This window comes from Epinephelus lanceolatus, chromosome 19, assembly GCF_041903045.1.
Source record: "Epinephelus lanceolatus isolate andai-2023 chromosome 19, ASM4190304v1, whole genome shotgun sequence".
NCBI lineage: Eukaryota > Metazoa > Chordata > Actinopteri > Perciformes > Serranidae > Epinephelus > Epinephelus lanceolatus.
In genome coordinates, this window is record NC_135752.1 from 26,001,600 (window position 1) to 26,020,565 (window position 18,966).

General features: G+C 40.4%; 1 protein-coding gene across 1 annotated transcript in view; it reads right to left on the reverse strand.

Annotated features, from left to right (window-relative positions):
* Positions 1-3,177: 3,177 nt before the first annotated feature.
* LOC117269282 (uncharacterized) overlaps positions 3,178-18,966 on the reverse strand; it is a 40,911-nt gene continuing 25,122 nt past the window's right edge. Inside the window, exons 10-11 of the mRNA XM_033646204.2 lie at positions 10,674-10,761; positions 3,178-4,021 (exon numbers count right to left, since the gene is read on the reverse strand). Coding sequence (XP_033502095.1) covers positions 3,860-4,021; positions 10,674-10,761 — 250 coding nt within the window. The 3' untranslated portion in view covers positions 3,178-3,859. The remainder of the gene's footprint in view (positions 4,022-10,673; positions 10,762-18,966) is intronic.

Here is an 18,966-nt window from a genome sequence, read left to right on the forward strand (position 1 = left end):
GGGACTGTCACCTGCACATGAGAGGAGCTGCTGTGATTGCTACTGTGGAAGCTTCACTTAACTCCGCCTGATGTTGCTACAGTTTAATAGCTGAATACAATAACTTTAATATCAGATCACCCTATATCTTAACACATCATCACATGCTATGACGTCACTTATCAGTGTAAGTTGCTCTCGCCTGTCGTACATTGTTACGAGTAAGACCGGCAGCAAACGGACAAGTGCAGGGAGAGCAGTGTGAGTCATACCACTCTGTTCACAAGAATCCCATATTCAGCCAGATCTTGTGTGATGTGCTGCATGTTTGCAAGTGTGTGTGCATGTGTGTGAGAGAGAGAGGGGGACACAGAGACAACGGCTGAGTGAGACAAGTAAGAAATATGTGCGTCTGCAGCATAATTCATTGTGTATAGGAGGGAGTGTAGTTCTGTGTGTGCGAGAGCAGTGAAGAGGACACAGTAGGTTTATTGAGCAGCTCTCTGCAGGACAAAAGCATCTTTCTGAGACACATGCCTTTAGCTGATTACAGAGGCTGCAGGCAGCATTAACAGCATAGCTTACATTTTGTACATGTTACACACTGCAGGCTTCATTCACACTGTAGCCGAACATGTTCCAGTTCAGACTGAGCATGTTTACGCTGCTGGTGACGTTGAAGACTTTATAAAATACAGCTGCATGTTTATTTCTGTAATTGGGCCCTGAAAATGTATTTCGTGGTTATTTTTATGCCATTTTGTTTCATTTTATGAAACTTTAATTGAGTTTTACTGGAGAATAGTCATTTGTTATATATTAGAGTTAACCTCCAATCTTCTTTGTGGGTGAAAGCAATTAGACAACATCATATTGTTTTATTTCAGCTGCTAACTGCTAGCTGCTCCAAAGTTTTTGGCTTGTGACATGCACGAGTAATGAACAGTGCAACGAAAGACAGATTTTTCTTTTTGAGATGGCAACATCAAAATGACTTGTATGGGCCTGAAGAGGCAAAAGTGTCAAGAACTTCAAAAGAAACTAGAATTTCTGCGTCACAGTTGTGTGTCTCCGTGAACCAGCCCAGTTGCAGTTATAGTTTACATCCATGTCTGTTCAGACTCCTATGTTGCCATGACAATTGACAATGTTTCAAATATGAATGTTGCTGCAAAGAAGCTACACAGTCTAATCTATACACACAGAGTTTCAAGGTGGGCACCCAAGGTATGTGTCACCAATTCAGTGTCTGAACAAATGTAACTTCCTCTGTTCCTGAGTTATGATGTCATTTTATTTTTTAATACATTTGTGTGAAATTTTGTCATAATTAGTGTATGAATTCTTGATTTTTGGCCAAAAACATGTTTTGCGAGGCCACAGCGACCTTTGACCTCTAACCATCAAATTCCAATCAGGCCATCTCTAAGTCCAATTGGATGTTTGTGACAAATTTGAAGAAATCCCCTTAAGATTTTCTTGAGATATCGCATTCATGAGAATGAGATAGATGAGGTCGCAGTGACCCTTGACCTTTAACCATCAAGTTCTAATCTGGTCATCTGTATATTCAGCTGGACGTTTGTGATGAATTTGAAGACATTTCTTGAGATGTCATGTCCAGAAGAATGGTACGTACATATGTACGTACATATAGACCAGGGGTAGGAAACCTGCGGCTTTTAGCTCCCTTCCTGGGGCTTTGACCAAAAATTAGGCTACATGCAAATTAATCATGGTAATTTTTCAACATTTTAATTTTCATCTGTCATTGTTGTAGACCTAAAGTGATTCTTACATTAACCAACTGTAAAAATGTGTAACCTATAGGCCCACAACAAATGCAAAAATGTTTTCACATTTCGTCAACTAAAATGTGAGTCATAGCTATGTCTACGGCCTGGCGCCTTTCTCAAGTTTTCTCAAACATCAAGTGTAGTGGCTTGAGTTTCCTTAGCAAAGCTAGCCATGTATTCCAAATCCAGAAAGGAAAAGTCTTAGAACAAAGTATTGAATTTAATAATGCATAGACATATTTGTTTACTTTCACTGCAAGGTACCACATATTCATAAATACTTCACTGTGGAGTAGCCACCCTATGGTAAAAAATATTAATGATTAGACCTATTAGTAATGTTAATAAGCTAATTTAGACTTAATGAGGTTACTTTTATTATAGGGCTCAATTATATTTTGGGGCTCCAGACAGATTTAATAAAAAACTTTGGACCAAAAATGGCTCCTCAGGTAGTAAAGACTGCTGACCCCTTGTACAGACAGACGACTCAGACACATAATGCCTCTGCACATGCAATAAAAAGCACAGATTATTACCATCATTACCCCTGAGATCTACTTTGAAAAGCCAGACTCCCATGTTGGGAACCACCGGCATTAAAAATCACCAAATATTTAACCTGTAAATTTGACGAACTAAAGAAACAAAAGCAACTACAGTGAAATACTCCAAATGTTAAGTTTGTTTTTACTAAAAATACAGCACACAGGCTTATGAAAGAACTAGGCAGCATGATAGTTAGGAAGTCATGTTTCAAATCTGTTTTACTAACATTACATGAAGTTAGATATTGTCTAATACGTCAAACCATGAGACAACATAAAAAAAGACATTTGACAATTATAGCACTTAAATGACCATGAAAGACACATGTTAACAAACAGTACAGTATAAAGAATGTGGACCACACTTGGGGTGCCCAGAACTTATTCAGTAGAGCAGGTGCCTCATGTATAAAGGCTTTGTTCTTGCTGCAGCAGCCAGGGGTTCGATTCTGACCCATGACCCTTTGCTGCTGTCATCCCTTCTCTCTCCCCCTTTCATGCTCATACTGTCCTATCAATTAAAGGCATAAAGGCCTAAAACATATCTTTATAAAAAGAACGAGCACCACACTTGAATATTAATAAATAAGAGGTTAAAACTAGTTCTCATCAATGTAGCAGACGTAGTTTGGTTTTATGAATCATGGGCTAAAAATCACTCAGGTTACTAAGGTTATTTAAAATTCAAGCGTGCGCTCTCAAACGCCTCCTGGCATCATTTGCATGTGATTCAGATGGTGTGTGTATCACTGCCAACTGCTTTCAAAAATAACCAGGTTAGTGTGTGTGTGTGTGTGTGTGTGACTTGCATACTAAAGTCAGTGTCGGTATGATGAACTGTTGCTAAGCAGTGGTGGTTGCTAGGTGGTGAAAGGGGGAGGGGAGACAGGTTTGCAGTTAGTGATGGAATCTGAGGGTTTACCTCTACAAGCATGTGTGTGCACGTGTGTGTGTGTGTGTTCCCTTGGATTTATTTGGTTTAAGTGTTGATACTACAGTGTGGAGAAAGAAAAGCTGCATTTTTTGGGGATGATTTCAACTTCTGTTCACAGCAAACTCCACCGCGGGATAAAAGGATTCAACCTAGAGGCAATATCGGATGCATAAGTGTGCGAAAGAGCTTCATGTTGGTGATCTGGTGAATCTTTTTAAACTGTAACAACTGACTCATTAAAAAACAGACCGCAAAATGCTGTCTAGCAGCGTCAGATTCAGCAATGGAAGAACGACTATGAGTCATTTATTTTGTCTTCTGCTGCAGATTCATCAAGCAAAGCTGTAGAGTATCTGGCAGGAGAACACAGAGTGAAACCAGCACACTCCTCTGCTTTCCCCAGGACGATTACTGTATTATACGCAGTGGGGGGAAAGCCTCACAGTTTGCCGGCTTCCCTCTATTTGTGTTCACATATTTTCCAGCTTGTTCTGCACATCCTAGACAGGCATATCTGGCCTCTAGCTACAGTTTTTAGTGCTTGTATCTTTTTTTGTTATTTTCTAACTTATCTGGTACCTCGCTAAACATACTGTGCATCCCTAAACGGTGTCGCTCCTGTCAGATCTGGTCTGATCCAGTCGGGTGAAGGAGATGGTGGGGGGGTTGGCGGGGCGAGACACAGGCAGCCATTTGTACTCAAGGTCCTGTGATGGAGGGTCCAAACACCAGTCGTAGTGCTTTAACAGGTACATGCACGCTTCCTGGCAGAAAAACAAGAAAAGATATTTTAAAAAAAACAGTACTGAATGTGCTGTAACTTCAGTATCTTTGCTGCGCTGACATAAACGGAACTTACGTTCTGCCTGACAGATATCTAGAGTTAAAAGCAGTGGGGGTGGAAGTGACAATTTCCTAATTTTATAGCAGCGCAGAAACAAAATGTTAAACCAGAAGGCACTTGGCAGAGCGAGAGCCTCCGCCAACGCTGCATGAGTCTCCAACTTGTAAAGCTACAGCCTCCATAACACTTCATGTTTGTTTGTGTGTTGTTGGTTTTTTTTTCAGATTTGAAGGTAGGAAGGCAACGCAACACCTTTAAGCAGCCAAGCTGAAATGGAACATTAGGTCCATGGGACTTGGTTTACTCATCATAAACACTTTCCTGATATCAATGCTCATTTGACCATCTAGCAGAGCTCGGTAACAGCTTTCTGAATGCGTACATTTTCTCCCATCTCCACTCTACTTGGTACCACAAGACAGGAAAAAGCTGATCCTGTTTTATTCTACATACGACGTTCACTCAAAACTCCATGGCTGGTGATACCGTAGCCAGCATTCCCCATTGGCTGATGCTAAGCCACACAGTGGACCAATGGCATTCACCAGGAACAGCCCGTTGCCCCACCTCCCTCCACTTTGTGAATGAAGATTTTCCTGATAGAGGGGGAGGAGCAGGGGGAATGAATGGGAAGGGATGAAGGGAGGAAAGGAGTGAGGGAATCAGAGAAGGATGGTGATGGTGGGGGTGGGAGGAAGGAGGGAAGGATGAAGCAAGGAGGCGATGAGTCACATCTCTGACCTAGATCCCTGCGGTCTACTTTTTACTCTGATCACGCCCTCCTGTATGTGTGTGTGTGAGTGTGTGTGTGGTGGTATGTGCAAGTGGTCAGTCTGCTATGAGCCAATCAGACACAGTTTACAGCCAAATGTTCTGGTCTTTAGTGCCAACAGAGCAGGTTACAGTGAGATATGAGATTCAACGTGTGCATCGTTAATTCAAAATAAACCCTAACAAGGTGATGGATATTGTGTGTGTGTGTGTGTATTACTTGTACATTCTCACACAGCAGAGTTGGGTCATGTTGCTAAATGTTGCTGAGAGCAACTTTTACAAGAGGGAGCAGGGTTGACCCCGTTGCTAGGGATGACATCATGATTCTGCATTTATTAGTCTACAGTGATTGGCTGACAACTGACCGGCCTGTATCAGTGGATATGAAATAAAATAATCATCAATACACAGAAGTGGGACTAGACTGGAATCAATTAAATCAGAGGAGGTTAAAAAATGTAAATAATAAGATGATTACCCATAGTCCATGTGGAGAGCAAGACTATGAAAGTGATGTACTGCTCACCTTATCTCATTCATGCCACTTGTTTAAGCAATAAAAAAACAAATCAAAGAGCCTCTGGTTATCTAGAATAACTAATCTAGTTTTAAATAATGAGATATAATTGTCCTGCTGAACAATGCGGAGAGCTGAATGAGGAGGGAACAGATCATTAAACCACTGAGCATTTTACCTGAGCACCATTTAATCAGGACCAACATTTACAATGACTCATGAGTGTGTGTGCATGTGCGTTGGACTGAGTCATCCCTCACGGCTGCATTTAGTATAGTTTGCAGTAACACCTCCATCCATCTTATGGTTGTACGCATGCGTTGCCGTTTTTGGTCTTTAATAATCAGAAAAGAAAAAGAAGACATAGCCACCATGACATCACCCATTGGTTTGTGGACTCATGTTTTGAAGTGTTGAATTTGGCTTTTTTTTTTGGGAGCCAGAAGTGACAATATTTAGACTAGAGGGTGGAGCTGTGGAAGAGGGAGGCATGGCTCTGACTGACAACCTAAGGACACCACTGTGGTCGCGACTTGTCAATAACAAGGTAGCCATGTGCTATAGCAACTGAGACCATAAACTCATCGGGAAAATTTTAACTAAAGTAATAAATTAAGCTAGAAGTAGGGTCATTTTCTCATAAACCTCTTTTTGCAACTAGTGGAGTCGCCCCCTGTTGGCCATTAGAAAGAATGCAAGTTTAAAGCACTTCTCAATTGGCTTCATTTTTTCAGAACTGCAGGTCACCCCATGAGAAAAGCATATAGGTTCAGTTTTAGTGACTGTAATCTAACAGGTAGGTTAAATAACCTACTTTACACATGATAGCTAACAGCCTGACTCAACCGGGCCGTACATTTTAATAATATCTAGATACGGGATGCCAAGATGGTGCCTATTTATTGCAATAGAGTTGCTTGCCTGGCGCAACAAAAGGTTTTCTAGCTTCAGGGTTTACTTCCCTGGTATGCGGCCCACTGAATATGCATGGTAGTGTTTCTCCCACTGGCTCCACCCGCGGGTTTTCGCTCAGCTCATCGACTTTACATTGTGATGATGTCACAGGTTTTTAAATCACTTTTCTTGGCTGGAGGAAAATTTTACAAAAATAAAAACCAACATGGTTCAAAAATTCAGGATAAAAAGATTAATAATGGACTTGCTTGCAGTCCAAGGTGTCATGTCAAGAGTTTTACAGACGTCTCTTTTATAATGGTGGTCTATGGGGAAAATGTTCTTTAGGCCGCAAGGGATTTTTTTTGCTACAGTACCACCAGTGGCCACTGGGAAAAGTTAGCTGCAAGGCTGAGCAGCCTTTCTGCTTCCAGCTTTCCCTAGGAAGTGTGCCGGGCTTTGAAGTCAATTTTCGTAGTGGCCAAACAGTAGAATTACCACCTCAGGGCCTGTCACCTGAAGCCATTGGGCCCAAAACGATTTTTCGCCATAAATTTATATTGTGAAAGAGACATCTGTAAATCAGTGGATACATTTTTATGAGCGTCACAACCCCTGCAAAATGACTCATTTCACTAGCGAGATTTAAACAATTGAGTCAAATATAATTTTTACAACCACATGATTAAATTATTTTATCCACATTCAAGTTAGCAGAGCGCTCAGATGGAGGTAGCAAACTCAGCCAGCAGAAGTTTCTTGTCCACCTGCTCTATGGGACCAACAATGCTGAAGTAGTGCCAGTCCTCCAGGTAATTTTATACGCTGCAGTTGAATGTTTTTAGCTTCCTGTGTCACTGAGCAACTTTGATAGGTGTCAGTGGGGTCCCACCTCCAAGTTTGTTTCCAGGTCTCTTTATGCATCCATGTCAGCATTCATAAATAGGCACTGCAGGCCTCTTTAGCTTTGGATTTTTCCCACGTGTAAGCAAGAATGTAAGGAATCTGTTACACATTGTGTTTATCTGCTGTAATGTAAGCTGCTAACATTAGCATGTCCAGCTAACTAGCTAAAAAAGCCCCATTCATGACAGCATATCTACTGTGTGGTTACATTTCCACACTCTGTGTAAGCCGGTCATTCAGTGTTAGGTCTGTAACATATTTAAGACCCTTTTAAAAGGCTCTAGTTTTTAAAGGTAGATGGTAGATGCTCCGATTATCATTACAAACTGTGCTGTACAATGACAGGAAGCTTGCAACAGTTGGATGGTGGGGCTTAGCACAAAGTTTCACTTAAATGGTTGTGAAAAATTCAATTCTTTTATCAGAAATGTTAAACCTACACAAGGTTTTCCCATGATTACTGAAAACAAGAGGGAATCCTTGCATCCGGTTCCGCATGTTTCCAATTAAATCCCTGGGAATCCATCGGCTCACTGAGGTTGTTTTCAGGTTGGTGTCACCCTCCACTCCCCAGTGTCAAGGCTCACCACACAGACAGACACAGCTGTTCCAATGAGAACATCCTCCCATGGGAAAAATCTCTCTCCTTCCTGTTGTCACACCTGAAACACACCTGTCATGTGCAAGCATATATGTGTGAGTGTGTGTTTGTGTGTGTCTCCTGAGTATATAGGCACTGGTGGCTATGGTGAGTGCTGCCGTGGGGACTAGCAGGTGGTTTAAAGAGGACAGAGTGTACCTAGGCTCTCCGTCTGTTATGTCTAACAACACACACACACACACACACACACACACACACACACACACACACACACACACACACAGCCAAGCATTTCGTCATTCCCATGAGCTGTGCTCATGGCTCACCCCTCTTTCTTTTTTATTTTTTGTTTCTATGCCATATCAGCCCAGTCGCCAGACAAAAATGTGACCATTGTGCGTTTCTGAAAACCATGAATATGTTACATTCACACTTTTTATAGGTATCATATCAGTGTGTCTAGAGTGCCAAAGTATTTGAGCTGACTATGTCACTGAGAGATAGCGGGGATGGTGGATGGCGTGTCACCTGGGCGAGACGCCTGCCAAGCTGCATACCACTGTTCTAGACGAACAAACAAAATCAATGAGATTTGGTGAGTCAGTGCTGTGTTGCAGCGGCTTTTTAGACACCAAACATGGGTGTTTTTTAGCGACCTGTCGCTGTGTGAATAGTGCCTTGGAAAAATTTTTTTTTTCTTTTATGGAGACACCACTACCTTTCCTGTCTGGATAGTGACATGAAAAACTCTTTTTTTTTTTTTAATCGTGCAATGACTACAGAGCCAGAAAAGACAAGTATAGGGACACATAGACCGCCAAAAGAGATTATATAAAATAAGAACAAGTCAAACGATGAAAATGATGAGGGTCCAAATTGGATAAAGGGAAGTAGGGGTGTGTCCCAAAGACAGTGACAGTGGCAATGTTTTTTTTTTTTTTTTGCGGTAACACTTTATTTGAAGGTATCTACATAAGAGTGACATGACACTGTCATAATTATGACATGACACGGTCATGAACCTGTCATGAACATTATGTAAATGTCATAAATGTTTATGACTGCTGTCATTAAGTGTCATTTGGTTTTTGTGATGACAAGTTGACACTGTTTGGGTTGCCTTGATTATGACAACTTCACATTAATCAAAGTGACATTACCAGAAGTTGTCTTTGTCATGACAAGTTGACATAAAATTTGTTTGGAATGTCCTTATAATGACAACTTGACATTAACCAGGATGACAAGTTGACATTAAATTTGTTTGACATAATGATTAATATTAAGACATCTTCTGGTAATGTCACTTTGATTAATGTCAAGTTGTCATAATCAAGACAACCCAAACAATGTCAACTTGTCATTACAAAAACTGAATGACACTTAACGACAGCAGTCATAAACATTTATGACATGTACATAATGTTTATGACAAGTTCATGACAGTGTCATGTCATAGTTATGACAGTGTCATGTCACCTTTATGTAGATACCTTCAAGTAAAGTGTTACCATTTTTCCTTAAGACATCATTGCGTTTCCTGCAAGGACTGTGTCTACACAGGTGGGTACCAAAAGCATGCTCTTTTCCTAATCATGAACAAGCAGTGTTTGTGCCTAAACCTAATCACTCATTAACCATGGTGTTATTGAAACATAGAGTTTTAACGTAAACGCTACATAATAGCCTGCAAATGCAACTTATCCATGGTTTGCAGAAATGTACCATGCCAAAATTATTTCTGGCAATTGGGTCGGCCATATTATGTCTGTCATCGACAGTAACAGCAGTGTTGTACCTTCATCTGGTAGCAGGCAGAAGCTTTCCAATTTTTGCTTCCCTCTTAGCTGCTAACTCCCATTTTCTCCCATTAGTGAACACGTTCACAAATAATTCAAAATACAATACATTCAGTATATGTTTTCTTTCATAATAATATCTGCATCCTTAAATCCCATTATTTTTAGTTCCCATGTACACAGCTACAGCAAGCAGTCACACTTTAAACTGTCCTTTTGGCCATTAGGAGTTGAGGAGAGATGCTCAGCTCAAAGAGAGTACAGCAAGACCTCATTAAATAGTTAAAGGAGTACTATTTCTGTGAGTGCCGGAGTACCTGAAGAAAACCCACGCTGACACGGGGAGAACATGCAAACTCCTCACAGAGGGGATCCCCCAGCCCAGGGTTGGAACCCTCCGCCCCGGGTTTGAACCAGAAAAACTCTCTTGCTGTGCTAATATCTGCACCACAGGAGCTTTTTTAAAATTTTTGTTTACACCACATGCAGAATTCATTTTCATGAAGTTCAACATCCATAATTATGATGTGAAAATCTAAATGAATGAGTTCTCAGGTTGGATTGTAAGTTACAGTTATGTTTAGATACTGTATATTGGTTTAATGGCTGTGGACAAATGAAGACAACCTAACTGGTTGCCTCTATCTCACACCAGTGATCTTGTTAGTGCTTCAGTATTATTTCTACAAATTCAGACCATCTTCAACATCAGCACTGTTGCATCCTCTCCTCACTAAAGGAGGATAAAGTTTTGTAACAGTTTTCCACTCAGTAAACTCCCCAAAAATATGACCCGGAAGCTCAAAATGAAAAAGACAGAGCTGAGGCTGCTAGATCATAAATGTCTCAACATCTTGGCATTTTAACTTCTTCTTTGTGTCTGTTTTTCCTGCTAAAGAACATTTATTAAATGCAACAGAAAGTGAGAAAGGAAGTAATGAAACCTTCGGTCAGTCTTTTTCCTCCTCTGCTCCTAAAATGAGACAAGTTTACAGACAGCTGGGCGAAGTGTGTGTGTGTATGTGCATCTATGTACTGTATCTGTATTGCGGCAGTGTTATGAGCAAAGAAATTTAGTCACCTTAAGGAAGACATCTGTAAGTTTAGTCCCAATGCAGCTTCGGGGCCCATTGCCAAAGGAGCACAGGTAGTGCTCCTGGCCTGCATTCCTGCACACACAAAAACATACGTGGTTACACACGAATGAAAAATGTGTTAAAATAAATCGAAGATGCAGAAATCAATATTCCAACAAAGCTTTAATAGTAAGAGAAACATAAAACCTTTTTTAAAATTATTTTCTACAAATCAGAGAGCTCAAGCCTATCTGTATTGTTCAACCAGATTGAATTTGAATTCCAGTCATAGAAGCAGAATAATGACCACTTCATGCCTCCATTTCGCACGTCTAACAAAACTGTCAAAGAAGGTGTTGTTATCCACAGGATGATCATCAGATGTGACGTCATATGATGATCAGATGATGATGACATGATGGGCAGACTTCACATCTCTCGACCAGTGACAGGACCGGATTGGTGCTCGCTGATCATGTAAGTAGACTGCTCATGTGTCATTTAGACAGAAACAAAGATATGATAAAATCTGGCACTGTGGGGAGATGTTTTTGACAAACAGTGCACTGCTTCAAATATTTTACCCATAATGTGGAATGCATTGCAAAATTGCCTCTGTCTGTGTGTCAGATCTTTGTCGACTTGCATCAATGCAATCAATATTAGCCATGGAAACGTTATGGCTCTGGGCAGTGTCGTACTGTCCACCACTTTTCCGACCAAAATATCTCAACAACTGTTGCATGGATTGCAATGAAAGACACATTCATGGTTCCCCGAGGATGAATTGTAATCACTTTGCTGATCCCCTGCCTTTCTATGTAGTGCCACCATCTTGTAAAAATCCCAATTTGTCAAATAATTTAGCATAGTGTTAGTTCAGGAAGACATACCAAGCAAACAGCCCAGTCAACTGATGGAACAGCTGATTGGTGGAAGGGAGACAGCTGATACATCACATGATTCCTTTCTATGAAACCAGTTGGTAAATCTCATTCAGGGCCCTATTTGAACTGCTCTGGCCTGCCTGCTGTTGCTGCTTCCTCTGCAAGCCACTTTGCAACCCACCTCCACCCCAGCTCCTTCTTTTCATGTTGTGTCTGACTTACAATGTCATTTCTGTTTGTCATTGATGCTGGTCCGTTCTGTTCCTGGAGGGTCTTTGCTGCTGCTCTCCATGCCTTCAGCTTTCCATGTAGGCACATGGAAGGGCAGGGAGGTTTGCTCTCTCTGCCTTAGGCTTTACACGTAGGCGCGTGGAAGAGGCTTCCTGCATAAGTCTAGGAAAGGCAAAGAGACCCCAGGACATAGCCATACCATCAAATGTAATAATGCAAATGGTAATAAAGTTTTCTTTGACTTAAGTGGCCCTGACTGAACTTTGTAATACGACCAAATACCCCTAAAAGCAATGACATTCCCATGAGTCTCAGCTGTACATTGTGTTGTGCTAATTAGCAAATGTTTGTATGCTAGCATGCTAAACTAAGGTGGTGAGCATGGTGTAAAGATTATACTTTTGTACATCAGCATGTTAGCATTGTTATTGTGAGCAGGTTAGCATGTTAACATGAGCATTTAGCTCAAAGGACAGCATCACAGACATGGCTATAGACTGTATTCTTGTTTTGACTGCCTTCACCTTATTATATTTCATACTTTTCACATTTTCGTACTTTCTTAATAAACACTAATCTCTCCCTTAAAGGTTTTGTAAACATTTTAAAATTGTTTAAAAAAGTGTTGCCTGTTTGAAAAGCTGCTCACCCTTGCACCCCCAACCTATTTTCAGAGCAACAGCAAGCCGTTGTTTATGCTAGATCAGGGCTCAATATGCTCCCTGATTGTTGTTGGTACTTTAAGTACATCCGGACAATTTTTTGTGCTCCATCTACCAGAGCTCACTCACTGTGTGTTAGGAAGAGGTGTTATGCAGCAAGAGAATTTTAAGGTGCCATGTAGAGGGGTTTTTATTGTGTTTGAATAAAAGTTTTGTGTAAATTCAGTGTCTCTCACCAAAATCATTGAACATGTTGAATGCAATGCCTTTGTTAAAAACATCTGCAAAGCCTTTTTTTTTTCTTTAAAAAAAGGGGGCATATAACTACATCCATGTTCGCTTGCTTGAAGTCTTCTCTCACTGCCTTTGTGGGTATGTTGCTAGGCTTCTTTGTGCATTACCTCCACAAAGTGTCGACCAGCAGAATTGCATTAAAACCAGCATCAGGAATGTGTAACATGCATGATACAAACAAAACGTGGATCCATCTTGCTCCATAGTACTACTAGTGGTCAAAAACCCACACTTCTATTTGGTTCCAGCTGACCTCTGACCTCTCTGTGCCATGAGAGTCAATGAAATGATAAATTTGTCTTTTGAGGATTGACAGAAAAACCATGGACTCTGGACAGAATGAAGAACACAACACGAGCTTGAATCATTGTCACAGCTTGACACGTGTTGACTGTCTGACTTTCACTGCCATACCTGTTGTAACTTTCCAATTTCTCCTCTAAGATTATACTTATAAATAAAGAGATGCTGGTTGTTTCCAGCCGACAGGTTTGTCAACAGCCTGCTAATGCAGGCCATCTCTCCCCTCTCACCACTAATGCATCCTGTCTTCCTGAAACCTGAGCTCTGATTAAAGGCAAACAGGAAGCATTAGTGGTGTGTATAGTCTGGGTCCAGTGTGTGTGAGAGGCTTTGTGTGTGTGCGAGTTTGAGACAGAGAGAACAGAGAGAATATTAGTGTTCTCTGCAGCATCTGTCTAATGGTTTAATGTACTATTAGGCCCATCCTGAAACAGTAAGATGTGTAGCATACAATGCAATCCTGTAATACTGAGACAGGGAGAGGGGAAGTCTTACCACGCAGTCCAGTAGCAGGATATATCAAATATGCTCAATGCATGGGAAGTAAATCAGAGAAGTATGATCTAATGTACAGTATAATTAATTTTTCTACTCTAAAGTGTAATGAGAGAGCAGTCTGAAACACTGTGTCTGAGCTCTATGGCCAGGAAGACATTTAATTAATCCAGTTAAGTATTAATTTTATATCCTATGTGACCCTATTTTCACTGTATCTTATTTTCATTTTTTTAAATATAATTTTTAAGTGTAAAGTTTCATCTGTTTCAGGTCATCTGTTTACTTTTTATTCAGTCATGTGGATTTTATTTTATGTATCATTATTATTATCATCATTAACTTTTATGAATTGAGTATAAATTAAGTAAAATCAATAAAGAAAGTATTAGTTTCAAAGGAATACTTTGCCCCCAAATGGACCATTTATATAGCAGTTACTCACCCTGAATTACATTAAATTTTATGAGGAAAACTTTTCTCCCATACCTCCATGGTTTTAAAAAGAACATTTTTGAGGAATTGAAGTCATAGGGGTCCATGTTTAACAACAGCAGAACTGTATCAAAACTCATGCAGTATAATCAAAGTCTCAATTATCCAGTCGTATGCTCAGTACTTCCCAAACAGAAAGAAACATATTTATGTTCTCTTCAAAGCCAGAATCCATTGACAAAAACAGTAATTTTACGTCACTGAACACAGGAGCTGCTGGTCTACCACTGCATCGACTTAGTGTGTTTGATTTTTGGGTTCATCAGACTCACACAATAACAGAAACAAGCTTACTGATTGAGGCGGTAGTAGACCAGCAGCTCCTGTGTTCAGCAAGGTAGAATTACTGCTTTTGTCAATGACATCTTGATTTGAAGAGAGCATCGAGAAGTTTTGCTTTTTGTTTAGTTCCCTGTCGGAAAGGGCTGTCTGTTTGGGAAGTACTGAGCATATGACTGGATAAATTAGACTGTGTGTTCCAATACCCATACTACCATACTATATAGTATGCCAGAAAGAGATTTAGTATGTCCAAATACATAGTATGTCAAATGCAGTATGCCAAAAATACCAGGATGTTCTACTACATCCAGTCTGATTTTGCAGTATGCAAGCCAGCATGCCTTCCTGGCATTTTGACGCACAATCCTTTGCGCAGCAGACGAAACATCACATCGACTGAGCTGCAAACAGATGACAGCTTGAAAGCTTCTTCATAGGTGACTTACAACTTGTTGCAGTCTGTCAGAAGCTGCAATGACGGATGGCAGTGCATTCAAGTGACTGATGATCAGTCGAACAGTAATAATAGGAATATTAATCGTTTAATTGAATATAAATATAACCAACTACAAAAGGGCATAGACTATTATTAAACAATAACAGAGAAATGCAACCTACGTGATTTTACCATTGTGAATATAACATTAGAATCTACAATGTATGCGGTTATAACTTACACACCCTTGGATTATTCTGCACTAGTTGTGTGGTAATTTGCAAATTAATGTCTTGACATAGTTTTACTGATGTTAAACATGGACCCCTATGAATTAAGTTACTCCAGAATTTTCTCTGTTTTAGGGTTCTTCGTTCAGTCTTCTTCATGAATTCAATTTAACATGAGGTGAGTAATCAATATACAAATGATTATTTCAGTGGGGGAAGTATTCCTTTAACCCTTTGAAACCTGGAGTGACATCACTTTTCTTCAAATTGGTGCAATTTCTTTTAAAGACTTGGGAAAAATAACACAGTAAATTATTTAAAAAAATATTAAAAAAAAAAAATAGGAAAAAAGAAAAATAAGGGGGAAAACCATATTTATAATTATTGTTATTACATATTTAAAATTATTGTATAGAATTATTATAACTTTTATCCCCTTTTTCCAGGTTATTTCCTCGTTTGTCTGTTTTTCACTTCTTTCCTTTCCTTTTTTAAAATGAATTTTTGTGTTTAGAATTTGCTCTTTTTACTTATTTCTTGCAGGGGGGGGGGGCATTTCTTCTTACGCTGCTCAATGCATTTTTTCGAGATTTTTCTAAGGAATCAAGCCAAATTGCTCAGGTTTCAAAGGGTACATAAAGGGGCTTCTAAAGGAAGAAAAACAGCACTGGAACAGTTAAACAAATCAAAAAGAAACATTACTTCTGGGTGCATGTTGTGGTTTAGTGGTTTATTTTCTGTCTTTATATTCTCATGGATAAGCTGCTGAACATGGGTGCATCACACTGACATTTATCAAGTTTTTCCAGTGGAGTCTGATAACAGAAAATGTTTCAGTGATCTAAAACATCAATGGTAAATGCAAGCTGTGTGATTGCATCAGGTCCTGGTGTCGCTCAGAAGCTTCAAAGCAAGATGTTTCAAACAATTCAACACTGGAAATTCCATTTTGGTGACTAAGTGTCACCAAAGCATCTAATCTACTATAAAACCTGTGGTTAGAATGAACTGAGTACACCCAGAATAATACCTATGTGTATATTTGTCCATTAATACACAGACTGTGACACACAGACCTGAAGTTATCTTTAGGGACTTCAGCATTCATACAGCAGTTGATTTACTGAAATGGAGAAACGCCTTAACAGTAATTATCTAGCAATGGCAATCTTAAGATCTGCTGATAATTTCCACTCAAATGAAAACTGATGTTCCTCAGCATTTTTAGCAGACAAGAAGGAAACTCCCTGTCGTCACATTTATCTAGTAAAACTAGCAACACAGGCCGCTGCAGTAGCTCAGATTCTTATCTGTGTTTGGTAGCGTTTCCGATTCATTTATCTACGGCCGGAGCCTGTGTGGGTGTTTGGCTGATAGGATGTTAACTCTCCAGCTCAACTATTTGCTTCCAACTGGAAAAGCACACAAACACATGGATTGACGATACATTATGCACTGGGACACACACACAGCCGCAATATAAGCAATTATCACACAGAAACACACACACACACGCGCGCGCACACACACACACACACACACACACAGATAATGTGGTTAAAGTTATTGTAGGTGGGCTTGTTATGTAACAGGACTGCAGTCATTAAATAAAACAGCCAGGTGGCAAGGAAAGGAGCCAGGCAACTATCAAGGCAGACAGGAAAAGAGTCTCCAGGAAGACTGACAGATGGAGAAGCAGAGAAAGAGGCAGGTAGGAGGAAAGAGAAACAGACCGGAAGATAAATAGAGGGTTTGAAGAGTAAATACAGCAAACACACAGACAGACAGAAAGACGGTTACATCCTGAGGGAAATTCACTAGTTCGAGCCGCAATTAAGACACACACTAGCATACACATGCATGAGTCTCACACATACAATTACCTCTCAGCCCAAAGCCAAATGGTTCCTACTGAAGATATAATCTTTAAAAAAAAAACACATACACCATATAGTTTCATTTTCAAAAAAGGCTAAACAATTTCCCCAAACAGCTGGGCACTGTAGTTTTTAGTAAACGACACTATAACGCGAGTAAATGGTGCGTTTGTCGGGGAGTGGAAGATGTAGTGTGCTACTGAGTATTTCTGGCAGCAGCCTGGTGTGTGTGGGATTAACTCAAAATAAACTGCAGTGCTCATGTTCATTGTAATGAAGGATCATGTCACCCAGTGCAACAGTATGGCGAATGCTTAAAGCCCCCATCCACCTAAAAATGTGCTTTTCTTCTGTTTGTGTCCCCTTAAATGTCTGACCTTGATTAACGGACATGCATTTGTGCAGAGTTTGTCACTAGAGAGGTGTTAACACGATCCTCTACTAAAGAAGGCGACATCTGGACACTTCCCTAAAATCTGAGATCAAAATGTACACCTGGCAATCTAGGTTAGGTACGTCATTAATATGAAAGCCAATCCCTGTCTAACACATACTGACGGAGGAAGCAACTTCAATGCAACACCAGGTCCTCAGGAAAGCTGCTGCTTCCAATTTTTCCCAGTGGCCACTCATGGTATTGCAGCAAAAAAATCCCCTGCAGCCCAAAAAGCATTTTACCCATAAACTACCATTATAAAACAGATGTCTGCAAAACTGTTGACAGGACACCTCAAACTGCAAACAAGGTCAATTATGACTTTCTATTATGAATTTTTGATCCACGTAAGCCTTGTATTCATAAAACATTCCTCTATAGATACTAAAAAACTTTTCCACCGAGAAAAGTGATTTAAAAATCTAGGACGTCATTACAATGTTAAGCCTAAGAGCTGAATGGGAATTTGTGGGTGGGGCTCGCGGGAGAAACACGGCTACACATATAAAGTGGGCTGCATACCCTGGAGTTTAGCCTGGTAGCTGGAAATGTTTTGGGCGAATGTGCCAGGTGAGCTTTTGACTGATTAGCCGCCATCTTGGGGTCTGGTATCCAGATCTGATAATACATCCATGCACAACACCGGAAGAGAAGCGAGAATGCATTAGCATCGTTAAAGTTTTGACAGCAAACATGGCAGAGTGTGCAGTTTTTGGATGTAAGCTGGACCAATGTCACAACACTATAACACTGTAGCAGATAGGGGTGGGAATCTTTGGGCACCTCACGATTCGATTACAATTACGATTCAGGGGCTACGATTCGATTATAAAACGATTATTGATGCATCTTTAATTTATGTATATTGATGCACTTTTTCACAACACACATTTCTTTTTGTCTCACTGAATAAGCATTCAACACTTTCAATTTGTAATAAGAAAGAGTTGAATTCATTTCCATTATATTTCATTTATTTTATAAATGGAAATGCTTGCAAACTGGAAAGTTACAACTTCGTTGTACGGAAACCAAAGGTAACAACAGGTATCTTAAATCACAAGATAAAATGCGCAGTTAGAGTAACAAATGATTCGGTGGCGACAGACGACCACGCATCACATGTAACTGCGTTCCTACCTGCCTGCCTTCAACAGTGAGGCCATGACTTCTGTTTTGGTTTGATGGTAGAGTGTCGGGATGGCCGTGTCGGTGAAATAGCGTCGGGATGGGATGGTGTATCTGGGCTCCAGTGTATGCAGCAGTGCTCGAAATCCCTGATTTTCCACGACAGAATAAGGACGCAAATCCTTGGCAATAAATGCCGCGATGGCCTTCGTAATTCGCTTCGCCTTTTCAGATGAGGGTGGCAGCTTTCTAATTGCTTCCTCAATTGTTCTCTGGTTGGTAGCGCCACTAGTAGCCGCAGCAACAACAGCCTGCCGTCTCCCTGGCTCCTCCGTCAGGTGGAATCGAAGCCATGTAGGCTTCTCATGTTTGTTGTGTTGCCAAAGTATTTTATTTTAGCACGACACAGCTTACATATAACGTGGCTCTTGTCCAGTTCGCTTCCGCCGTCAACGTTGTAGAAGCCGAAGTATTTCCACACATCTGCTTTTAAATTAGAAGAAGCTGTTCAGCTCTCACGGCGAGGTGGGTAGCGGTCAGCC